This window comes from Monomorium pharaonis, chromosome 7, assembly GCF_013373865.1.
Source record: "Monomorium pharaonis isolate MP-MQ-018 chromosome 7, ASM1337386v2, whole genome shotgun sequence".
NCBI classification, from domain to species: Eukaryota; Metazoa; Arthropoda; class Insecta; order Hymenoptera; family Formicidae; genus Monomorium; species Monomorium pharaonis.
Genome location: NC_050473.1, coordinates 560,635 through 586,824, shown reverse-complemented (window position 1 = coordinate 586,824; position 26,190 = coordinate 560,635). Strand labels below are relative to the sequence as shown.

Here is a 26,190-nt window from a genome sequence, read left to right as displayed (position 1 = left end):
TGAAATTAGACATTTCTTTATTTCTCGATCATATTTGTTATAAAAGAAGTGCTTCGAATAGAAATTCCAAGAAAGAGAGAACACATTATTTTCTAATACTCCTCCACGATGGAGAAAATATTATTATTGAACATAATACAATCTAACACGCGAAGAATTAAAGTCGAGATATAATACGTTTATATTTATTTATATAATATTGAGTGAAAAATGCTTACATGTGTATATGTGTGTTTTTACAAATCCTTTTATAAAATATTTAAAATTAAACTAATTACTGCATATTAATTAATCATAATGCATTCGGTCACAGAATTAGATTGCATTTATGAGCGTTTGATTTTGGGTTATCAGATCTGCTTGAAATTTGCAAAATGTCTTGCAGAAGAATTTACATAAATGTAACAGAGCTTTAGTGTCACAAATATGCATCCAGTAGCTCGTCCACGTCTCCTACGAAAATTCGAATAGCTTGACCAGGCGGCAGGGAGGGATACGAAGGGCCACGTGACCGGGCGCGTGTTCAACAGTAACAGCTGCACCGATGCACTCCTTTCAATTCACGTTGGACCTCCATCGAGGTAACATTGCTGCGGTCAGCTGAACAAGTTTTATCCCTCGATCGCGAAATCGAAAATATACATATTTTACTTACCGGACTTTGAGTGCTAAAATCGATTTAAGCCGCGTTTATTAATTCAAACGTCACAAATTATTCTGCTTTCCATCTCTAAATCGAGATCGGAGCGCGGGATTGTCCTCGTTTGAATATTCCAGATGCAGAATAAGTTATGAATATAACGTAATTATCGGGGGAAAAAAAAGAAGTGATTTTGATTAAAGTGGCAAGGTTGAAGCACGAAGAGCATATAAACATTGGAAAAACAATGGATAGTCGCGGAAAGCTAATTTATAATCGATGGGTAATGCTGGCAATCATCATCGTGTATACGTTGGCTGTAATTATTAAGGTATGTACGTGTGCTTTGGAATGATTTTTTTCGTTATATCTGCACATTTGTGTAATACACTAAAAAAAAAAAAAGATATTTAATCTGACTAAACTTGATTAAATTTTAATCAAGTCTAGTCAGATTAAATATCTTTTTTATTTATATTTTTATATCTTTTTTATTTTTATGACTAAACTTTCCAACTTGATTAAATTTCTTCGGTACTTGAAGTATTTACGTGGTTAACTTGAAATACATGAAATACTTGAACACTTATTCAAGTATTTTAATAGTTAACAGAAATACATGAATATTTAAACTGTAAAAATTTAATCAAGTTAAAAAATTTAGTCAAATTAACTACTCTTTTTCTCAGTGCAAGGATTTGAAAAAGAAAAAAAGATACACCTAATTAGATTTATCTAGGTATAGCAGTAAACGATCATAAAATAATCTTTATTTATTTATAAAAAGGAGAATTGCACGTATCCGATATGTTTCTTTATTTTCTTTTTTTTGAATAGAGACAAATTGCGCGGGAAAAATTCAGCTGGAATAATAAGATGTTTAAATAACAATGTCAGTTGAATGCAATCTGCTGTTAAAAAAGAATCGATTGCTCTCCTCCCTTTTTTTTGCTTTAAAAATTTCCGTAATCCTTGTGATTTATACGATTTCGAGTGTAATTTCGAGTGCTGCGAGAGTTCAGTTAAATAAGACGTTGGACTAATTATACGGGCTCGATACATCTGAATGCGGGAGGAGGAACAGTCCCGAGGTAGCAATTGTTGTGTGAAAGCACAGAATTTCGATAAGTTTCACGATAATTATTACTATGTGGTTTCACCTGGCTAAAAGATCACCGTCTGGATAAAATCAGTTCTCACATCCGTGAATCGCGACTTTGTAACAATGGGAGGGAGGACTTTGTAACAATGAGGGGCGGTAAAGAGAAATGAGAGCGAGCTTTTTTGCGATCAGAGTTGAACCGGAAATATCAAAATTGCTCGGACATATGGCGATTTTATCTGTGAACAAGACGTGATTCGCGTGGGAGAATTCGTGGCTGAATTCGCACACACAAAATATATTTTATCTTTTTGTAACAGTTACCAAGATTTTATCGAGGGAAATTAGAAAAATGTTTCGATCAACCTTTTGAGTTTTTCAGAATTTAACATTTTGTAAAAAATAAAAAAATATGACAATATAATCGTAATTTTAGAACAACATTGATATCATATGTTCTTCTCTAAATATATCGTTGAGGGAGTGAAAGCGAGATAGAAACTCGGCTAATTCGAGAAATACGGTGCGAATATCGATCAGTCGTCGCAAAAAATGGTCGTAATCAAATTTTTATTGCATAAATATATTATTATATAGGATGGTTATTGTGTACTTTTCTAGATATTTTATAGCGTTTTCGACCGTCTTGGGTTAATCGCTCCGGGAGCGATTAATGACGTCATAAAGCCAATCACAGCCATTCTTCTGAAGAAGGAAATAACTGTGATTGGCCAGTTCCAGAGGAAAAGGACCTGAGACGGGTTAACCCATTAGGGGTCGAAAACGCCATTAGGGGATGATTCCTCACCCTAATTCGAGATGAAAGCTTTACGTGTCTGAAACGGCTTGATTTCAGCGATATAGTTATAGTATATCAAAATTGAAGGAAAAATATATTGTTTGGAATTACTGTGAGGTAAATCATTACTTAAAAGTCTTTCAGAGTACTAAACACCTTGTATATTTTCCAACGCACCGGTATTTGTCGTGTACACGCTGGCGGAGTATTGCGGCAAATGTATGTATGTACATATGTTTTTTATGCGCGATTGTTAATGATCACACATGCGTCAGCGGATTATTCTGTATTTCTCATAACATAACACAATAAGCTGTATATTATCAACTTTTGATCTAAGATAAGGGGGCAAATTTCCTAACATCATGTATATACCTACAAGTTTAAATTTTTTTTTGATGCACCCAATGGATTACATACTTCAAATGCATCTTGATGTAATATTATTTGTAATGTATTTTTATTATTATTAAAAAATATTGTTTTTTACTACACTACCATTTTTTATATTACAAAGCACATTGCTATTATAATTATTACAACTATCGTACAAATTTAAACAAAAGTGTCGAATATCATAATTTTGTAATAACACTTTTATAGTTTTCAAAATTGGAATATAATGAAAGTAACATTCCTTGTGATTGTTGTTATATCCTAAATTATATAGGCATTACAATATTAAAATTATTTAAAAAATACTTATTCCTGGAATATGTGTTTCGAAAATAACCATCTACTGAATTATGAACATTAGAAAAAGTAGAGAAATTATTTTGAAATCCTTAATTTTTTCTTTAATATCATCTTGAAAATCACTCTTATTTAGACTTGTAATAAAATGTTCTTTAGCAAGTTTAACTATAGATGATATACTATCTAATACAAATTGTAAAGTAAATTCTGTTAGAAAATATTTTGTAGTCAAATGTAAATATAATTGTGATATTGCTTTTTCAAAATCATTTTCTCTCTCTGCAACAATTGAAATTTCATTTACAGTTCTTTCTTGCGAAAACAAATTGTAATAACTGCTGATATTCAAAATTTGTGACTTCTTTGTTAGTAACAATACATTTATCAGATTTATCAGAATTAAAATGATGTCTGCATTATGTATTGCGTAAATGCCAACTTTAAAAAAATTGTTTTACTAGAACAAATTGGATATCCACAATAAATCCCATTTTTATTTTGTTTTATATGATTATATAAATGTTTATTAAAAAGTATGTTATTTATAATAAAATAAGCATTACAATCTTTTTCTTACAACAATAAGTTCCCTTTTTATTATTTGTTGTATGTTGTCTAAGAATATGTTGTTTAAAATTAAGATATTTATTAAAATATTGTCCACAGTTTTTAATAGATAATTTTTAAATAAGGCGTGTTTTTATGAAGAATTTGATACTTGTTGTATAAAAATAGATAAAAATGTACTATTGCACATGTTACATTGAAACATTGTCAAATATTTTGTATATTGTACGAGAGAAAGGAAAAACAAAATTGAGATCTCAGAAAGGAAATTGTATGTCTATCCCCAAATAACTGTAGCATGTTTAAAAAATATTTAATAAAACAAATTAATAATTTTGCTTACAATTACTATATTTCTAAATAATATAATAAATCTAATAAATATAATAAATAAAAAATAGGATTTTTTTTTGTAAAATAGTGTATGCTTATGTATAGGAAATGTAAATGTAAAGGTACACACAGAAAAATATCATTCTTCAGCCAAGAAAAGTATTTACTCATTTTATTTTATTTCGTTCAGGTAATAGTTTTCTTCAATCAAGAATATTTTCTTAATATTAGTTTTAAAGTATACTTGTCACAAGTATTAAAAAACATTATTTTTAGGCCAATTTATATCTTTAAAACTTAGACGAGAGATAAATGTAAAAAAAAAACAATCTCGAGAAAATAAAGTCGGTAATAGTCGATTGTTACGACAATAATAATATATTAAGACTTACCAATTCGTCGATTTTAAGATGAAACTCAAGACAGTCAAATTAATATATTTCTAAATCTATGTGTTACCACAATAAGATACAATTATAATTTTCGACACGATTATAGTTGACAAAGCTTACGTTTTACACGTCTAAACTACTCGACGACTAACGATGGAATTGGAATATTCTTGCACCGATGTTTCTTTTTTGCCGGAAAAAAGCAAGATTTCACACCATTCATGCATAGCCACGACCCACATAACAACGGACATTCTATGTATATGCATTTTTTCCCATAATTAAAAAAATATCTTGTATGTTAAATGTATATATATCTCATATACATGATTCGAATATACATTATGGTATATAATATGTATAGCCATTAATGTATATTTGGTATATAAGGTATATATGTGCATTCACATAAACCTACGATATCCAATGTACGTCGTTTGTGTATCACTGTATGTATATAAGATGTGTCATATCCACTGATGTATATGCAATGTATATACATGTCAAAATGTTTTCTGGGGACTGCCAATTCTGATGTCCGAGCACACAAGCGGCCTTACATTTTTGTAATTCCACATGAGTTTTTACAGATTTCGATTTGAACTTTTCATTTTTACATCTATTATTGGTGGAACCACATAAATTTTTTATAGTGCGGTTCACTGGGGCACGCCGTGCTTTATGAGGCTCATTAGCATGGCGTGGGAATCCGGAGAATGGCGGTTCGCGCGATTTTCGCATCGCCCTCCTGATCCCTTCGCCTGATTCCTACATCTCCGCACGGGGAACATTCATAACGATGCGCTTCTAACAAAAGAAAAAAGAGAGAGAAAGATAAACGAAGAGAGAGAGCTGCGTATTACGAAGCTATTGTCGCAGACGCGTGGAAAAGGTGTTATTACTCTCTGCGCTGTGCATAACATGTGCAATTATCTCGCGTGGTTCGCGCATATTGATAAACATGCGGCGACATGACAGGTGGCGATAGAAAGAAAAATCATTTTATTACAAAATAATTATTTTGTAATACCCTCCCCCCCCCCCGTGTAACTTCAGAAGAATACGGAAACGAAACGTCTTAGTGCAGGTTGGTCTCGAGTTGCGCGATGAAGTGCAAGAAGTGAAGCCAGAGGGGGAAAGAACGGGGAAAAAGGGATACGAATGTCCAATTGCTGGCGCAGGGGAATTGCGGAAGGGAAGAGCGTGAACCCGTTGAAGTTTCATGTATTTTCATTGTGTCATTGTGAGCCATCGACGCGGAAGGATCTGTTTGGCGAGCGGCGCCTTGAAACTCTACAGGCACCGGTGCAGGAGTACGACTGTAAGGTGTGACTGATTGAGTCACCAAAGGGATACCGGGCTCTCATTAGCATCGTAAGAGAGGACTCGAAGAACACGGTTTCCTTAGCGATGCAATCGTCGCGACAGACCCTCTCACTGTCACCGAACGGACGCGGGACGCTCGTTCGTTGAACGGCGGACAAAAATTTTAACGAGCGTCTTGCCGACGATAGTTGCATTGCACAATCGCGCTACTTAATTATTGGCCGTCTTCTTCTTTTCTTTGTTTCTCGTTTCCCGGCGTCCTCGACTTTTCATTCGACGATTTGTCCCACCTCGTTAGCGCAATTGCGCGACGTACACGTTATTTTGCATCGCAAAGTATGAACTGCATTGGTGTAAATTGTTTAGAGAAAAGCATTTGAATCAGTTTTGATTAAGCGAATCAATTATCGATGAGATTTTACTCGATGATAATTAAACTCTTCACTGTGGAGAGGCCTGTTCTTTGTCGCTGCGCTACTGAACTGGTGCAACAAGTTAGAATGAGACAAATATATCTTTTCTCACTCTAACTTATTGCACCAGTACAGCAGTGCAGCTATACCAAGAACAAATCTGAGATCAAAGTCATTAAGGTGGATGAAAAATGTGAAGGATGTTACTAAATGTATTCAAAACCCTCAAATGCCCAGTTTCATTTTGATTGCAGATCCGTTAATTTATTTAACTATTAATAATTTTAGTTATATAAATTTTTTTGCCAGTACGCGCACAGACATATTTCACAGTGAAGAGGTTAAGAATCTTTCGCACTCCAAAAATCTTCTTACCTAATACTTTCTACTGAATAGGTTGCGAGGTGTTAGAATAACTAAGCGAACTATTTTAAAGACCGTATACATTATTTTAAACCAACAAACGTTTAATATAACGAAAACTGTGTTAAACCCTGAATTAGCATCTAGGTGAAAATTCACCCGCGATTGCGATTCTAAAATTAATCTCGGCTCTTCGCTATATGACACTCTATTTTCGGTGGCGCACGAAACCTTTCGCATTTCGACAACGCTCCGCGCTTTTGTCTTGGAATGCAGGTCACGCCGCTGACAGTGTCTAAACGCAACCGCTATATTCGCGGCAACAGTCAAAACAGTTACAAGAATATGCTTTCATCTCCTCCTCCCCCTCCCCCCCACCTCCCGCCTCCAGGTGCGTGCCATCCACCGATTTATGGGGATACGCGGAGTGGGCGGAGTGTTTCACGGAACAATAGGGTGCGTAGGGACCGACGATAATTATCGCGGTTCTCGAGGCAGCTGCGACTGTGGGTTCACCCCTCGGGGTAAACCCAGCAGCGTCTTCCTCCGGGAAGTAGAGGCGGCCGCGTGCGTGTGCTCGGAAGTCACACACGCACACGCGCATAAGAGGGGAAACGCATAGAGAGGGGGGGGGGGTAGCACCCAGTCTGGCGTGACTCCGCAGGTTTACCTGCCTGTTGCAATTTTTCGAGTGGCCTCTCCTCTAAATGTATCGGAACTTTGCGGTTCGCTCGGAAGCGGAAATAAGACGGTATATCGAAAAGACTATACGGATATAGTAGGCTCCGAAATATTATATACCCTCGAGTCTCTCCCACGTACGCACAATGACCCTAGCAAAAAGAAAATACAATGAAAAGGGAGTATCGAGTACTTTTTTATGTATAATATACATAAAAAGCATACGTATTCTCTACATTACTATTATGTTCCGTTTAAAAAGATTTAATATTCCTTTTCGTTCAACTTGATATTCGTTGATTGAAGCAACGAACACGATTTTTTTGCGTGTAAAAATGTAAAAGATAATGTTATTATAGCTTGGATTTTTGAAATCAACATTTTACACAATCGGTAAAACCGACAGGCGGAGAAATCGAAGGGATTCAATCCGTGATGATGAAGAATACGTGGGTCAGGGCGACGAGCACGAAACGTCTTATCCTGTAATAACGTTTGGAACGTGTCTCCATTTGGCTTCGAAATTACTGCAATTTTTTTTTCCTCGTGCCCAAGGTATCCGCCCCTTCCGCTGACAAATGGAAGTGGGCCACGTTCCTTCGGGTGAATCGGACAAGAAGAGTCCGCCACCCGGCGCCACCCTGTCCACATGCGCGAGTCTTTTCAGTCACCCTCTACGGTCAAAGCGATCGTGCACGCGTTAAAAAAAGTTCTCCTTCTTTCATCGTTAATTATCTTTGCGGTCGCGAGAAGACATAACGGAGCAGTAAATAATTACCTCTAATTCACGGGATGGATAAGTTTATTGAAAACCATTTTTTAAATCATCCTTGGATACCAGTGATGATTTGATTCCTCGATTACTTGCCATACAGGCCAGCCCCATATTCTTCAGGGGGCGGCAATTATTCGTTTCGTAAAAGCGTCTAAATAAAGTTGGAAAAAGCCGCTTTTAGCTAAAACTGACCGATCAAATGGGCGTCATCAAAGTTTTACATCGCGCACGTCCATTCGTTTGAAATTTATCGGTATCGACGTGCATTGACTAGAAAAAAAGAGGAGAGAGAGATAGAGAGAGAGGGAGGGGGAAGAGCGCAAGTAGGACACAAAAGGGACCGCTGCAATTACCGCTTCCGTTCCGTTCGTCATACCGGAAGTTTCTATTCATACTCGTTGCACTATGAGCGCAACGTTACTTCCGTCATCGTTGTTGCGGATCGTTAGCAGACCCCGCCCCGCTTTTGCCCCGTGGTCGAGTCGATATATCTCTAAAAAGTCGCAAAAAAAAACAACTTTTTTTTCGTTCCGCATTGCAAGAGGACATCGAGCCCGTCGCGTACGGTTACGCGGAATCTGGCATCGGCATCTATCACCACCGCGTTCTTCTTCCGGGTCGTAAGGCCCGGTGTTTCTACGGCGTACAATCCGTTGGTTGGCGGAGAGAGAGAACCGGCGAAAAGAAATATCGGAAATTGCCGAAGGGATGCTACCAACGCGGCGCGCGAATTCTCTCTCTCTTTCTCTCTCTCTCTTTTTCTCTCTGTATCGTTTGTCGAGCGTTTTGCGTCTCGAAGCTCCGAGGGCTTCGTCCCGAAGTACAAGTACACTCTGCGGTTTCCTACAAACGAGCTTTTTTTCCGATCGATAAATCCTGGGCAAAACCGCCGTGTCTTCTCGACTCCGTTGCGCGGAAGCCCTCAAGGGTATATATTTTCATTGAAGAATGCAACGTCCCACTCACCCCCGCCTTGAAGAGCGGATCCTTCGTAGAAGCCCCCGAAGATCGATGTTTCTTGCTTGTTACTGTTTCCCGAAGTATTTTCGCTCTCCGCTGAAATTAAACCCTAACTGCAATGCTCCGGTTCTTCTTCGCTCATCCACTTCGGCACCGCCAATATACGATTTTCCATTAAAATTCCAAACCACGAAAATAACTGGGGAACAGAATTTCATCTATACTTTGCTTTCACTTATGTTCCTCCCTTTTTCGGAAAAATTTTTTTCTCGAAAGATCCGTTTCATTCATTTATTATTACGCGGGCTGGTAAACCAACTCTCTGTCGAGATAGCTGTTTATTTTGAAGGGTTACGACCCTTTACTAGCTCAGTAACCGTAAATTGACAGCGAGCTTCCCTTCATGTGACGATGACTCACATCTGATCTGAGATAAAATGATGAATGTCCTGTTGTAAATTACTGAAAAAAAAACGTAACGTCCGTTTTTCCCAAAAACAATTTCGTGTTATCTACCACGCGCAACAAATGACATGCTACACGTAAATTTTTTTTCCCTTACGCAAAACACTTACAAATATATATTTATAAAGTTTGTAACATATTTAGAATAATCTTAAAATTTGTTCTCTAACTGTATCCATGTTATGCTTATATTAATTTATTTCGCAAATTTACGGTTTTGCACGAAAAGAAAAAACATATTTCCATAGAAAGAGCATTCTTGCAAGTTCCAAGAAACCCTATATTATACTTCATCTAGTTTGTCTCACAAACTAAAGTCATCGTTGCCTTTGTACGTCGACGAAACAAAATTATTTCTAGAAAAGACGGGAGTTATTTTCTCAGTAATCGGGAAGCGGCAAGCCGACGACACACGCTGCGGCGAGCAAGCGACCGGGCGGCGGTGTGTGCACAGAGGTAAGGTGAAGGGTTTCAAATTAAGGCCCGGTGCTTAACGATTCGCGTGATGCGCGGTGACCGTCGGCGCGTGCCGCGCGGAGCAGCTGCCAGCAGCTGCTGTAAAAAAAGGGATCGCCTCTCGTTCTTTACTTACTTGTTTTTACTTGGCTGTCTGTGGTCAAGCGATAACGTCCGTCCCCGAAAACTGCGGGCAAAAGTCTCCCGTGGTGAGAGAGACGTTCGAAATTCAAATTTTATTCTCCGGAAAAAAAAAGGAAAGAAAAACATAATGTAAATCCGGTCGTTGAGACTTCGTCGGTTCCACGATCGTGATCGTTCAGGTTTGTCCGGGAAGAAATAAATTTATTGGTATTACGGGAAGGGAGAGGTAATCGAGAAATAAATAAAATAATATGTATCTTAATTAAAAAAGAATTGTGATAATATTTTTCTCGATAATTGGGAAACGGAGAGAGTTGGCGAGTTGGCGCTCGATCGGACTCATTTATTTCGGGAAAAATTAGTCGGCGAAAGTGAACGCGCAGCGGATATCCTAACGTATTAAAAGCAGCATTTTATGCGTGAGAGAATACGGAGGCTCATATATCGCGTCTCTCGATCTGCCCGAAGTAGGCGGAAGAAAGGCGCAAGGTGTTCCCTCGAAGTCAGGTGGCCGCCTTTGCCGGTGCACCTGTTGTTGGACGGTTATACTTGCGTTTCATCAAAATTTATATTTAAAGGATGATAGAAAAATAATAAGTCGAGCGTAACAACGAGACCGACGACTCGTGTGATCCTAGGGTAATCCAATCGCTCGACATACTCGTGCAGTAAAGATTCTCTTTAAGAAACGCATGCAGAAATGCAGTTTGGACATATATCTTCTCACACTGTTGAGTAACAGTTAAAAGGTGAAATAATCAAGCTAAGTTTCTTCGTTATTCCACGCGGAAAGAATTTTCTCTGAAAAATTACCCTGAAAATCCTGGTAATTGTGGTACAACGTAAACCTTGAAGAATTTTATTATACTTTTGACAAAATTTGGCAAAATTTTGTAAATTTTACTATACTTCTAACAAAATTTACTAAAACTTTATCCAATTTTATTAAAATTTTATTAAATTTTCTCTGTGCGTGGAGAAAATTCTCTCCGTGCGTATAAACCTAATTTACACAAGTAAAATATTAAGTTCATTTTCGTAACTCGTATCGTTTTGTTATTTAGAAATAATCTATTTCTTTAATTACGACATTCTAATTTAATAACATCTATAAGTAATGCTTTTAAAAGCTTGGAAACTGAGTTTTTTTTCTAAAATTTGTGATAAGTATATTTCAAGGCTGTCACCAAAAAAATACTTCTCATCGAAGACTAAACTATTACTTATCACAAAGGAAAAGGTAAATCGAGTAATAATCGGCCTTTCCTGGCGGTGGAACAAATATTTTTCTGCGTGCCGTCTCACGCCGAAATTCTCCTCTCTCGGGGCACTGCACTAACCATCTGCCGCTCTCTGCGTTTTCCAGACGGCCGAGAGCAGGCCTCACATCAGGCACCACCGGGACGGCTCGCACTGCAGCAGATGCGGTCCAGGCTGGGGTGTGATTAGCCGCTGCGCTCGCGGCCGCGACACCGTGTGCGAGCAATGCCCCGCCGGCACTTACAGCCCGCATCACAGCACGCAGCCCTGCTGGAACTGCGCCAGATGCGGCCCGGGGCTCTACGAGGCCCATCCGTGCAGCTCGCGCTCCGACACCGTCTGCGACTCCTGCCATCGGCCCGCGCCGGACAATCCGGACTACCGGCGCAAGTGCGAGGGACGCGCGAGGTTCTTCCTAGCGCCGGAGGACGCGCGGAGCACCGCCGAGGAGAGCGTCCTGGTCAACGAGCCGGCCTACCGGTTCCAGCTCTACGACCGGGACCAGGTACTCGAGAAGGACGTGGAGGCCATCCTGAGGGACAAGACGGACGCCGGAGCGGACGTTCTCCAGAGGATCCAACCACCGTCCGAACGTTAATCCCGAATAACGAAGATTATGCTCTCTAGCATAGGTATTCTTGTTCGTCGGATAAAAAAACAAGATATAAAGGTTTCTCGTTTGTTCCGCGAAGAATTCTCGAAACTGGATCATTAACTGTCTGAGAAATAAAATGGAGCGTACAGAAGTATATATATAAAAAAAAGAAAACACGACGGATCCCGTAATAGAATTAGAAGAATAAATGTAACGTTCGATATTGATCGATCTTTCAATGCTAGTCAATTAGCGCTTAAGAGAATCAATTCTTTTGTGGGAGTAGCGTAACGACTTCGGTTACGAGTTCAAAAATGGGAATATTCATGAAATGAATATTCATTTATTTGTCCGCTGGAATTTCGATTGTTCGCGTTCGGTTACTACATCGGGCGACGCAGTAAGAGAGATGGAAAATACTCCCTGACCCCGCTAAGTATATTAGCATATAAATAAATCCTCCTCCTGAATACGAATAGACTGTTACATTTTTAACATTTGAATCTGTATTGCAAAGTCATATTACACAAATAGGTAATATCAGTGGCCACAGTTGTCTGTAGATTCGTAGATTATGTCCAAGTTCTTACACGCAATATCGCCATATCGTGAGACATGATTCTACGAAAGTTTACGCCATTTATTTCTGTGAATATATATGCGATTGTTGCATCTGCACACGGAGAAAATTACACAAGAAACATTGCTATGGTAAATGGTAATTACTTATGGTATAATGGTACTTACGGTGTAATTCTTTGAAATCTGTTCTTATCGTAACGTAGTAATTTTTACTACAAAATTTTCCCCGTGTACCGATGTAGAATATGTAGATTATTATCGCGACGACTGATGAAAGGAGAGAGCGCGCGTACGCAAATCAATATTCGAGTCTACATAAAATCGGCATATCTTTTTAATTTTCACTCGAAATTATATCGCGATCAATATTGGTAAATGTCAAGTCGATGTGATCTTTAAATGTTAATTTATCTGAAAATATTCTGGTCTTCTTGATCACGATACTCCGCTTTCCAATTCATATTTAATTGATACACTTTTTGGATCGCACATGCGAACCGTTCAAAGATATAAATATCAGATATAAATAACGCGGGCGTTGTAAAGTATAACAATGGACCGCATTGCGAAATACGTTTATATAACTTTCAACATTATTTTATCATTTATTTATACATTATTTTGTTAACGGATGCAAGTGTACATTGGCTTACAGTGTACTTAACACAATTTTTATTAAGTGTGATTTTGATTATCCTCTGCAAAAACTGACACGTACTATTTTTCTTTTTTTTTTTTAAATATATTGTTCTGATAAGAAAAAAATATTCACCACAGCCACTATTTCTAATTTTTTCATTTTTTCTCATTTAATTACTATAGATTTAATTTAAAAATAAAATAGAATTTATATTTTTATATAATATTTTATTATTTTTTAACGTTAAATTCTTTCCTGAAGAGGATATTGTTAATATATAGAAAATCTTTTTGTATCGTTAGATTTAAATCATGGAATATTTATCAAAATGTATGTGTATTCTAATTTTGGCAATCGAAATGGATCAGGATTACTTTCTTGCGTATATTTTTTCTTAATCGAACGACTTAATTTCGAGATTAATGAGTTCCACAAGCAAAAAAACTGACCCGTATCAATAATTGAGCTTGTACTAAATTTGACACATTTGAGGCAAAAGTTTTCCCGATGTGTGTTTTCTTGATTGACTTTATCGAATTACGTTGACCAAATTTAAAATATCTCGAAATTGTTAAATCATATTGTGACAGAAAATTTATTTATCTTCTTGCAAAACAAGGACACTGGAAACAGTTATCAAATATAAAAGCCGCTAGATTTCTGTCTCATCCATTTCTTTATATCTTTCATATTTTAGTCATATGTATAACGTCACGTGCGACTGATCCATAATCTGTGTAGCAATGTACTTTAAATTAAAGATTAAAAATAAAATACATCACACACACACACACACACACGCACACACACACACGCGCGCGCGAGAGATTCTAATAAATGTTTTCCGACAAACATCAGAGTTTATCCTGACATACATCGTTTCCTCTTAATATTTAGTAATGGGGTTTTTAAGGCCAGTTTTCTCACTGTGCGATATGATGTCAAAGGAAAGACATGATAGGCAATAAATTATTTACTATGTATTTATTTTTTAGTATTTTTTTTAATTCTTTAATGTTAAATTCTTTCCTGAAGAGGATATTGTTAATATACACTTTTTTTTTAATTTGTGATTTTTTTAAATAAAATAATTTCGTAATCTTGAAAAATATTATACTAAGAAAAAAGTTGTTTTGACTAAGTTTGTCAACTTAATTAAATTTTTTAATTCAAATACTTATGCATTTAACGTAAATACGTAAAATACTTGAACTTTAATTTATTTACGAAACTATTCTGTTTTTAAGGAAATATTATATAAAAAATAGCTGTATGTAGTAATTTATATTGTATATCATTTCTCGCCTTTGAAATTATTTAGACTTACCCTTATTTTCAATCTCAGTCTTCTTCCTCTTCAAAGTAACTCCTTGTCACAGTGACTTTAGCGATGCTTCAAATGCTTCCTGGAGATCTTTCTTTCTACTGTGTCACAACCATCGTCCACGATTCGTCTTGACTTGTGACTTTTGTAAGACTAACCCGAAAAATCTTAGCCATCGAGACTTTTAAAATCTTCAGGTGTTGAATGACGAAAGAAAACGGTCAAAGGTGATTAGCACAAGAAAAACGCAGAAAAACATTTCTATAGCTTCAGATGAAATAATATATGGACTCTGGTAAGAAATTCTCATTAACAATTTAAACATCACGTTGCATCATTACCAGGTTTTTATATTCCTGACCGCATCTAATAACAATTTATTTTGGCAATTAACTGGTCGGCTTATGCATTTCGTATTTGCTGGATTTAACTCTTTATAATTTTTTATTCTCAAAGAGAAAAATAAAATTCAAGGACTGACATATTGAAATGGTACATAAGATCAAGTTGAATCGCAAATACGCCACAGAAAAAGACTTTCAGAGAGCATGATTGATTGAAGCATGGCTAAAGCGCTGGAAAATGCTGTATCAAGTCATGAAGAAACTACTTCAAAGGAGATGGAGGTCAATTGTAAATAGAGTAAGTCTAAATTTTCTTATATAGAACTTAGAAATCCGATAAATTTTCAATACCATATAAAGTTCTCTCATGAATATTAGGTAAGATTGTAAACTATATTAATATAATGTTGACCTCAATATCTATTATTGATAAAATATTTCAAGTCAAATATGATTTAACGCATTAACGTTAAAAACTGCGATACATTTAATGTTTCATATATGCAAATCTCATTGCCAAACGGAGGCGTTATTATTATACGCTAGAATATGTTCTATATGGTCGGCCAACTATAAATTTTAGCGCTATAAAAATGTGTTGTATTAAATAGTACCATTAATTTATTTTAATACTGTAAAATGTATTTTTAAGAATACGTTGTAAATATATCTTAGTTAAATGCTACGTAAATATTGTCATTACTTCATTTACTTTATCGTATAATTTTTTTACATTAAACATAATTGTTTAAAACCACGCTCTCAATACATAAAAACCGCCATTTTCGTAATAAGCGACTTCCACACAATTATTTGTGTTTTCATAATTAGTTTCAATTCTAGTTCTGGATCCCTGATTTTTAGACTATTTCTTCGATAAAACAACTTTGTGTTCTTTCACTTTTTTGTCTTGTAATATGTATTTGCACAAAAAAATCCGCAGTCTAATTATAAAAATTATAATAATTCAACATTTGCAATAATTTCGATGATTAAGTAATGATTGAACTTGAAACAAAGAAAACTGCGTTGGAACATCAGACAGAGAGAAAGAGAAAGAGAATCAAGAGTTGGACAGAATACGCATATTTTTGTATGAGAGATAATATTTATGTATATATATTATTTTATGATATAAATCAATGTCTTAAAAACGTACATGTACATACAAAGCTAAACGATACAAAATAAATCGGTGATCCAGGAAAGAACGCTTGCACGATTTATTCTGCATAGGAATCCGGCTAAGAGCGATATTCGGAAGAGAGAAAGAGGGACGAAAACGAACGCACGCTACTACGGAACTTAAACAGTTGTTTTCGCGTAAAGATTGAATGTAGAAACTACAGTTGGTTTCTCTCGAACTTCTGTGAAGCTACCTGCGAAGCTCGGAATTCGAATGGAACATTAAATTGAATGACGAGTTTGCAATATATGTATACAAAGGAAAGTGTATTCGAACGATATGTGCCACGTGCATAACTAGAACGAAAAATCCGCCTACGAAAAACCCGCCGCGCATCAAGACAAGGGTAACGTAACACAGTTAATCGCAGCTGGAGATCAAGATCAATGTACGCTCGTACAACTTCGATTTGACCTCGAGGTCACCACGCGGTACGTACGACTCCCATGCATATGCATATATGCCTTCCTAAAACGAGGAAATAAATACGATGAGCCTCGTTAATTACAACGGGACGAAAGTCGCAATATACTATTATCATACAACACGCTCGCCCATAAGCGCGAACGAGGCGGCTCGTGTAGCCCCGCACTTGCGTCTTCCCCCCCCTCCTTTTTTTTCGCGCTCATCACCATTTCGGCAGTTGCTCTCGCGATAAGTCTACTCAATTTCTACATTAAATCTGTACACGATTAGACCGCAATGAAAAGGAGACAACGACATAGAACAACGGACGCGAAAAGGTAGACACTTCCGCGCAACGGTCAGACACTCTTTTTTTTTTGTTTGTTAATTTCTCTCGCGAACAAACGAGTATTTTTTAATACTACACATTTGAATGTCCGAATATTAGAATATCTCGATGTTCGCAAATAATTCGAGTAAAGTAGGAGGCGATAGGCAATCAAATGCAAGACGCGGGACGCGATTAATCACGGAGTTATTTCATATCGCGTTGCTTTGCACGGCTTTGTGAGTATTCGGCTTATCGAAGAGTTTCCAAACAGGTAACAACGAATCACGCGGATGGACATTCGAGATATTCGAATTATTCGAATATTCAGCACGTGTCGCAGTCAAATATATCGTATCGTATTCGACATCGATGGCTACCGATCGTCACAGGAGATCGGAGCATCGCCGCGTGATAATCTAACAACTGTGTGTCGCCACACATTTTTCTTAATATTTATATATATATATGTATATATATATATATAATTCATATATTTATAATATAAAGGTATGTATATTATATATATTAACGCAACTTTCATTTGAATGTGAAATGGCCCGTGCACGATCTATCGATCTGCATAAATTTAGTGTGATATTTCTCTAATGTATTTAATTTTTACGCATAGCTCGAATTTGAATTCGTGCAATAGTCTTTTGCAACGTAAACCGTTGGATCGTGCATGGGCCCTTTAAATCTAAGCGCAACACGATTCTCATTTCTATGTAATAAACGCGGGCTCTATATAATAATACGAATGAAGGGTGTTGTTATAAATATCGTTGACTGTGTCTTTCTTTTAAACGTAACGTTATTAAAGTTACTCGTAAAATCCATGACTGGTGGTCAATAGTTGGTCGAGGGTCCACGTCAATCAGTTTTGTAAATTCTTCTAGACGCATAAAATTCGGAAGAATAAAGCTCGATAAAAACGACGTAAAAACTTGTATACATTATGAGATTCATTAATAAAAATTTAATGTACGTATAAAATCAATAAAAATTACAAAATATTTTTAATGTATAGTTTGAAGAGAGAAATTTATGAACTTAAATATTTTAAAGTGTATTATTTATATATGTATTATGGAAATGAAATATTATAATATATTTTTTCATTTCAAATTATATACACTTTAAAATATATGTAGAAGTGGGAGAAGATGTATAAAATTTCTCATCAAATTTTCATCTCTTCGGTCCATTAAGAATTTCTTATTAAGAAAAAGATTTAAGGATTAAAAGATATTGAAAATCACAGTTCTACAGTACTTCATGAATCCTGGAGAAAAGAACAAGAAACAAGAAAACTGTCATGAAGGAATGTTTAAATTTGTGAAACGCTAACAGACAAATAACTCAATGATTACGGTAGTAAAAAAATGAACATTTGTATCTTCTTATTGTAATTTTTCTTGATTTTTTAGATTTTTAAGATAAAAATTTTGATGTAAACTCTTCAACATATATCTTAATTATCAATCTAAAAAAAATTACTAATTTAAAATGTATATACATATAGTAAATAAATTATACAATTTCACATATATTACATTTATACTTAAGAAATATCTATAATAGTATAACACAGTAAATGTTATGCTCTCTCTTTCTCTTTTTACTTTTAGCTTGGATTGTACGTATTAATGGTGTAAATTAAATTTTATAGCAATTAATATAGGTAGTTTAAATGAAAAAAAATATTACATTCTGTATATAATAGTTTCTGAACTATGAATTATTTTATGAGATCGAGAGGAATGAAAATATAAAACTCCCATCGTTTTCGTTTCACATTACTTATGATTTAACAATCGTAATAGTATATCTAATAATAAAATATCTGTATTGTAAAATAATATTACAAAATAGGGAAAGCTAATAATAATAAAATCTCATTATGCAATAAATGAAGTCATAAAAAACTGATAGTGCCATGTTCTCTCGACCTGTATATACTATATTAAAGTAGAGCTAATATACTATATCTAAGGGAAAAGGCATACAAGGGAAATATTAGAAAGGAATACAAGGGAAATATTAGACATGGATTTACACTACATGAATATGAAAAATATACATCTTACTTCCCTGAAAAATAAAGCATAATTGAAGAAACAAATTTGAGCTTGTATGGCTATGAATAACACAATCTATCTTGAAAATGTTTATAGCCATTTGTAATAAATTTCATATGTACAATTGTATGTGAAGCTTTATAAAATCGGTCACCGATAATGTGTCAGCGATTGTTATAAAGCAACATTTAAATCATATTTAGAGCTGCTCTTCTCGCTATTATTATAAAAAACAGATTCCGCAAAACTTCAACACATTAGTAAATATTCTGTACAGAGAGTACATTCTACCGAAATATACATCTTACGCAAGACTGAAGGTAATAAAATGTACTTCTATAGTTACAAATAACATGTAAACATTTAAATTTTAATTAATATAATGTACGATAATACCTTCCATTTCAGCTTGCAAATATAGAAATAACCAGCCATGGATTTATACATCAATGATATACAAAATATCAATGATATAGAAAATCTAGGACATTGTTCAAAATCAAAATCAAGAGAGAGACAATTAAATATAAACTATTAATTATACACAATGATTAATTTGCAGTTCCGTTAAATATAAGGATATCTATAGATAAACAGCTCATATTATACAATTATTGTTGTGCCCAAATCTACTCTCGCTCACGCGGCAATCTCATGGCAAAATATCTATGCAAGCAATTCATGAATATGAACAAAACTCGCAACGCGTAGGTACAAAATGAAATAAAATAAGGTAATGTGCAAAGAGAGATGTTCTACTCTTAACGATCAAAGATCTGTCAATCGATGTTTAAAAACTATATCAATTGTGTAACGATTCGGAGGGAAACTTGTATTATAAAACTCAGTAAAAAAAAATCTTATATACTTTGCTTCTATGATGCGGCTCGAGTGTTTCTACAATACGTACATATCCACAGCTAAAATATCTAGCTTTTCATTTTCTTTCTTCCCATTTCGTATTCTCGCTTAAATTGTAGATTGTAACGTAAGATATAGACGCATTCAAAACAGATCCACACCTTAGTATCCTCAATTATGAGATAATACTGTCTATCATAGCCAGTTCATATACATATTCCTCGCATTCTTTCCGTACCTGATTTCAATAGTCCTGATTCAAACTTGTGCCTCTTCATCATAAAATGATATACAGTAACACGAAATTCTCTACCTACACGAAGATATAGATCTTATATAAGAGCGTTATGAGTGTAAGCTTGGGTACAACGCAAATATTTCTTAACAAATAACCATCAGTATCTTTTTGAACGACGCGAGATGACATCACCGTTCGATAATGATATGTCCTCTCACGACGTAGTTACTAATTTCTTGATAATATTTACGCCTGCTAGGCCGTTTAAAATTGGTCCACCAGCAGGTCACAGATCTCTACTGACATCGATTCTTTACTCGAACGTACTGTTAAACGGAACATCTGCAGGCAAGGAATATGCGGTTAAAGAAAAATGCAAATTACACGCTTATTACGACATACTGAATCTTTCAAAAGAACTTGACAAATTTACCTGGGCTTGTTTATTAGGTTCAAGACGTAACAGGCAACCAACTTGCTGCGCTCTCATATGAATAATACCGGCGCAGACAAAGTTATCCGGATTTGGGTCAATTCCGTCAAGCAGCTGCATTCCAAATCCTTGTAATTTCGTGCGTACTTGTGCTAGATCCATCGGTTGCTGCGCTTTAAATATCTTTTGCGATCGTTGTTGATTAGCCCTAAAAATAAATTCGATATGTGATACACCGATCTGGAACTATTTGAATCGATTTTTTCTCGTTGTATGTTGCTCTTATGTCACATACCCGCCGAGATTTTTCCATCTCGCGAAGAACGATTCTCCATTCATTTCTGTCGGTTCGAAGAACTTGTTAATCGTTAATGGTAACTTCATCGTGATCTTCTGTGGCACATTATTGTAAATAAAAGAGATAAGCATGCTCGGCGAATCTATAAATAAAAGATGTGTAATAAGAAAACATTACATTAAAAATTTGCAGAAATATTAGAATAACATACCATTATAGTCGTCAATACATTCCGCATTAATCATTTGCTGGATCTGAGCACCTGCTTCCAATATAGGATCAACAGGTTTTACTTGTACAGCTAATTTCGCCTGATTCTCGTCTGCCCAAGACAGTTGTGGTTGAAAACTGTGCAATGCGTACTGTGTTTTATTACCATAAAAAAGACCTACACGTCCAAGATTTTGTCTAAATTCCGATTTTACACCGATCTGTATTAAGTCATTCTCGAATAAGACACCATTATTCTTACAAACAAACCTAGAAAATATATAGTCACAATATATATCAACGTTTTATAAAAATTTTATTACAAAATCCCTAATTGCATAATATATCTTACTTTTTAGGATTGTATGTATTTTGAGTGCCATTAGGAGCACCAAGTTTATTTGGCATATTATAAATATCTCCCAAAACATCGAGCAACACGCCTGTATTACTAGACGGTTGAGACGAAGGTGGCGTGGACAATCCTAGTAGATCGGCAGAGGAATTATTAACTGTCGCGGTTGTAGCGACAGCAGGAGTTTCAGTGTGATGATTAGTGTTTGGCGCTGGACTTTTGCTCTCTCTGATTTCGTTCTCTGGTACCCGACCCGGTTTCTTCTTCTTTAAAACTGCAAGAATAGACGATTCCCTTTCGGGGAACGCCGGCATTTCTTCCAACACGGTAGCCTACGAAAACATAGATTTATCATTGATTATTTCAAACTTTTCAATTGCTGCATATTACATACCAAGACATCAGTTGAAGCGATAATGCTCAATTGCAAGTATTCCGATGCTCTCTGTTGCAGCTCAGCGTCTGCGCTACGTAGATTACTATGCTGCCTGAAGACATCTTGTATCTGACTTCGTATTTCAGGAAACAGATTGACAAACTTTATGTACGTCGAAAGCAACAATGCTCGAGTCATAGGAGAGCATAAATGATACTGCAAGAGATTTATAGATATATGTATATACTTGATAATAAACGCATTTTACAAGTGGAAAATTACTTACTTTGGAATGTAGTAGTTGAAACTGGACAGCTGGAGAAGACCGTTGGTCACCAGCTATGAGATTACCGAACTCGCCGAGTATGTAGCCACCAACTTTAACCATGTTTTCGTGACAAGCGGGTGCTTGCAGTGCCTGCAATGCATAGCATACACATGAACATATAAAATAATTTTAGCAAAAGAACATATAAAATAATTTTAGCAAAAGAACATATAAAATAATTTTAGCAAAAGAACATATAAAATAATTTTAGCAAAAGAAAAAATATATTTTTTACCTCGAAGACGGTTTTCGCAGCATAACCTTGAACATCGTCTCGATTAATAACGATTTGAATAACTCGATACCAAACTTCCTCGGAGACGTAATCACCCGCTATCCTGATTAAGTTTAGGATAACGTCGACGTACCAGGTGTAATCGGACGCGTACTTTTCCGCTAGAATCGCTACTTTAAGGACCATTTCTTCTCTAATCGAGTAATCAGCCGTTTCCAAATAATTTAGCATTTCTTGGACAATCTCTTCAGCGTTACTTTTATCACACATGGCATATAACAGGTCTACCGCCTGCTGTCTCACAGAAACGTCCTTCTCCATCTTCATTGACAATATGACTACTTCTTGGTGTTTCTTTACGGCTTCGTGCGAGAATTCCGAAGTAGCTAGATGGCACATAGATTCGAGTGCCAGATATCGCAAATTAGTCTCGCGGTTCGATAAAAATTGGCCAAGCTGGTTGCACGCTCGTACAAGAAGATTCGGTTCGCTGTCGTTGTGAATAATTAAACTAATGGCTTCAAACAGTACAGCATTCTTTGCGTTTGAGTGCTGGACTTTCTTCGACTTTGGTGGTTCTTGAGCTTTGTTTAATATTGTTTCTAAACATTCGTTTAATCTGCCTCTCACACCTGGATCTTCAGCTACAGAGAGTAATAATAACATAAATTTATAATAAATTCTACAACGTATTATATGCACAATGTATTCCACATATGAATTAAGTACCTGGTGGTGTATAATTCTGCAGCAGACGTAGCAACTTGACAGATAACCATGGGGCTGGTACAAAGTAATATGTGTAATCCTGCAGATCTGTATAACTCGATGTAACAATCTACAATCGCGGAAAAATGTTTTTCAGATAACATTCTCACTGTTATCACACAATTAATGTATACTTCAATTAACAGTTTACATAACATACCCTACTTAATCTCGAAACCGCTAGACTAACACAACCCTTATACTCGTCGGGATTTCTTTTTACGAGAGCATCTATGAGCGACGCCGCAGCCGTTACGACGCCTAGATGTTGGTCATTCAGTAAGTGAACTATACGCGACGTCCACTCGCCGCCGGGTACGACGTCAGGAGCCGTCCGTAATAATCGTAAAAGACACAACGCGGCACTTTGTTTCACGACGTCCATAGTGTCTCTGTAGAGTAAACATTATTTGAGAAACTGAATAAAAATTTAATAAGAACTACCTGTGTGACTGTGTATGTGTAGTAAAAAAAAACCAAACATAATATCGTACCCTGAGACGAGCAATTTTGGGATCTCATTGCCGAAGGCTTCTGCCATCTCTTTGCTGCCGATATTGGCGATGCATTGTAACGCCAAATTAACATGAATCGGATTGCGTGAGGCGAGATCGTTTTTAATACTCTGTATAATTAACTTGATCAAATCGCTATTAGTGTTCACTAGGACCGATATGAAAAGATATCCCTACAATTGTGCATAGGATAAAATCATTATCTGCTATATTATTGTGTATATCGCCGACAACTAAAACGATTGTGATATTTACAATTTGTTTCTCCGAATACTTGTTTGACGAAAGTAGATTGACGGCTTCCATATGTCCGAAGTCGATATCATGGCCGAGAAGGAAGATGAACAGCAGCTTGCAAACGTACTTCTTTTTTTGGTATCCATCGAGTGTTTTGTCTCCTTTAAACTTGCTGCGTATATTTGCTAGTTCCTTGTTGATTCTCTTAATTTCCGCCTCTTTACTTTTGCCTGGTAAAATCAATATAATATTTTAAAAAGGAAGAAACTGTATGAAATCTTATTACGTGTTCTATAAAATATAAAATATATATTGAAATAGTAATTGTTTGCTATAATATATCAATTTATATTTTTGCTATATTATAATAAAAAAATTATTCACTCAAAAAGTAGTTCTGCAATTACAGCAAAAATTGTATACGTGTAGTGATTAACTGAGGTAGATAAATAATTAACAAATACTGTGATATGTACTGCACTTAATCAGACTAACTGACAGAAGCAGAATTTACAAATTCTATATGTGACGGTCAAAATTTTTGCAGATACAAAAATCAGTGATTGCGACATAGAGAAATCTGTCTACCTTAATAAAATATTTTTCTTCTGGGGTATCAAAATAAAATGCCAGCAGAAATATTTCATGTAAAAAAAACAACTCCAACTGGCTTATCATGGACAATCCTTTTATCTGAGAGATACAAAGTTATAAATAAATAATAAATATATACATATGTAAAACTATATGCTCTCTGTATATATAATCACGAGGAGACCTGCTTTCGTTTTTAATAAATTCTTTTAGCTAATGACACTAATGTACCACGGATTGATATTGAGAGCTATATCAAGAAGATAGCCTCGGTATCAGAACACCGCCCCCTTTCTCTTGCTCCTCGCGTCGTGTCAGACACGTCGCTCACGCCGCTTCAGTTTCAATGGCACATTATCGCACGATGAATGAAACGTCGTTGTTAAACGAGCACTGAACAAGCGGCGTTACCGCAGGAGGCACAGTGAGCCTACGGGAGCGGCTCGTGTTCAGGCCAGGATATCGCATTACATAATTCAATGATTAAATTAAAATAACGAAATTTGTGTAGCGGAGGAATATTAGCCGAGGACGACGGCCACGTTCATACTTACAATTCCTGATGTCCGATATGAATACCGCCAATCCGCGCATACCATCTCCTCTTACGGCCGGCATCTTGCCTCGTTCTGCTCGAGACTACCTGCGAACGAGAGACAGAGCGAGAATTATGAGGAGACACTCGGACGTTCATTCCCCTCCAATCTGAGACGCTTAGGCGAGATCGCGCTCCGCACACAGAGCGCAGATCTACTGTAATTGATATTTGTTTCGCTCACTAAAAACCTCCGGCGTGACGCAACGGCGGCGGCGGCGACGGCGGATCGGTCAGCTCCTGTCGCGCGCTCCCCGCGCGCGTCCCTACGTACGTACGTACGTACGTGCCGTCTTTTACAATCGCACAGGCAATTCTCTCCTTCTTCGTCCTCCTCTCTTTCTCTTTTTCTCTCTCTCTCTCTCTCTCACTGCGGGGAGAAAGAAACGTGCGTGTCGTCGTAGTACGTGGCGCCGAGCGGAGGACCCGGAGTATAAAGTTCAGGCCGTCCGGAACGGCGGCGGAGGAGGAAAAGGAGGAGGAGGAGGCCGCGCGTGATCGGAGCCGTCGCCGAAAGCGGTCGCGATTACCACGAGTTCCCGTACCGGCGGCGCGGTCGAATTTCGACGGCGATTTTTGACAGCGGCGCGCATCTCAATGACGATCCCGTCCCGGCCGTGCAGGCGACGGACGGGTGGGAGGGGGGAGAGGGGGACACGTACGCGCGAACGGACGGATCCGGGGGGAGGCCGACGATCGTCGTATCGATCGAGGAAACGGCAGGCTCGGAGCCGAGGGTGAAGAAGACGCTGCACTCTCTCCGTTTGTGCACCTTCGAGAGAGAAAGAGAGAGAGAGAGAGAGAAAGAGAGCTGTCTGTCTCACGCGCGCGGAGGGTCGTCCGTCGGGATTCCAAGGGCGCCGCGCGAAACCGGAGCAGACCGGCGTCGTTGCGTCCGGAGGTCGCGGGGAGTGAGGGGGGGAGGAAGCTACGTACCGATCCTGGGCCTCTGGGGCTGCACGTACGCGGCACGGCTCGGCTCGCTGGCACGGGGCGCACGGTAGGCGTGGAACTAGTCGCGAACCCGTGCCAAAGGCTTCGTGGCTGCCGCCATTTGCAACCGTCGACTGGCCCCGAGACGAGCGACAGCGACAGCGACTGCCGAAATGCCAGCGCGCATGCGCGATCCACGCTGGCGCGCTCCGGAATTTCGGATTTCGAACGCCGCTCGCCGCGCCGCGATTGATCGCCGCGCCGCGCGAAAGGGTACGCACGACGCCGACAACGGCTTCCTCTCCCTCGCTCGTCCGCGATCTAATGCGAAAGGTCGGCCGCACCGATAGATCAATT

At 37.3% G+C, this 26,190-nt stretch overlaps 2 protein-coding genes across 3 annotated transcripts; one reads left to right on the top strand and one right to left on the bottom strand.

The window, feature by feature from the left end:
* The first annotated feature begins 539 nt into the window (after positions 1-539).
* On the top strand, positions 540-12,141 carry LOC105831184 (tumor necrosis factor receptor superfamily member 4). Its single transcript, XM_012671162.3, has 2 exons — positions 540-971; positions 11,479-12,141. The coding sequence occupies exons 1-2, from the start codon at positions 888-890 to the stop codon at positions 11,968-11,970; spliced, it is 576 nt and encodes a 191-aa protein (XP_012526616.1). The 5' UTR covers positions 540-887; the 3' UTR covers positions 11,971-12,141.
* A 3,804-nt stretch (positions 12,142-15,945) lies between these two features.
* On the bottom strand, positions 15,946-25,995 carry LOC105831182 (AP-2 complex subunit alpha). 2 transcript variants are annotated; one of them, XM_012671160.3, is made up of 14 exons: positions 25,837-25,995; positions 24,860-24,948; positions 23,730-23,941; positions 23,454-23,647; positions 23,120-23,351; positions 22,921-23,029; positions 22,192-22,835; positions 21,915-22,046; positions 21,647-21,844; positions 21,250-21,584; positions 20,899-21,167; positions 20,685-20,829; positions 20,390-20,597; positions 15,946-20,298 (listed from the first exon to the last, which is right to left on the bottom strand). In XM_012671160.3, exons 2-14 carry the CDS (start codon positions 24,921-24,923, stop codon positions 20,221-20,223), a joined length of 2,820 nt encoding a protein of 939 aa, XP_012526614.2. In that variant the 5' UTR covers positions 24,924-24,948; positions 25,837-25,995; the 3' UTR covers positions 15,946-20,220. The 2 variants fall into 2 exon arrangements, with proteins under 2 accessions (XP_012526614.2, XP_036146183.1); XM_036290290.1 differs by lacking the exon at positions 25,837-25,995 and adding an exon at positions 25,085-25,800.
* Positions 25,996-26,190: the final 195 nt, after the last annotated feature.

What these genes read in the sequence shown, in the direction of transcription:
- LOC105831184 (XM_012671162.3), top strand. Translation starts at nt 888, where the DNA reads ATGGATAGTCGCGGAAAGCTAATTTATAATCGATGGGTAATGCTGGCA. An exon ending in CGTTGGCTGTAATTATTAAG is followed by an intron (nt 972 to 11,478) that starts GTATGTACGTGT and finishes TGCGTTTTCCAG; the next exon opens with ACGGCCGAGAGCAGGCCTCA.
- LOC105831182 (XM_012671160.3), bottom strand. Translation starts at nt 24,923, where the DNA reads ATGCCGGCCGTAAGAGGAGATGGTATGCGCGGATTGGCGGTATTCATA. An exon ending in CCAAAATTGCTCGTCTCAGG is followed by an intron (nt 23,352 to 23,453) that starts GTACGATATTAT and finishes TTTACTCTACAG; the next exon opens with AGACACTATGGACGTCGTGA. An exon ending in ATGTATTGACGACTATAATG is followed by an intron (nt 20,830 to 20,898) that starts GTATGTTATTCT and finishes TTTTATTTATAG; the next exon opens with ATTCGCCGAGCATGCTTATC.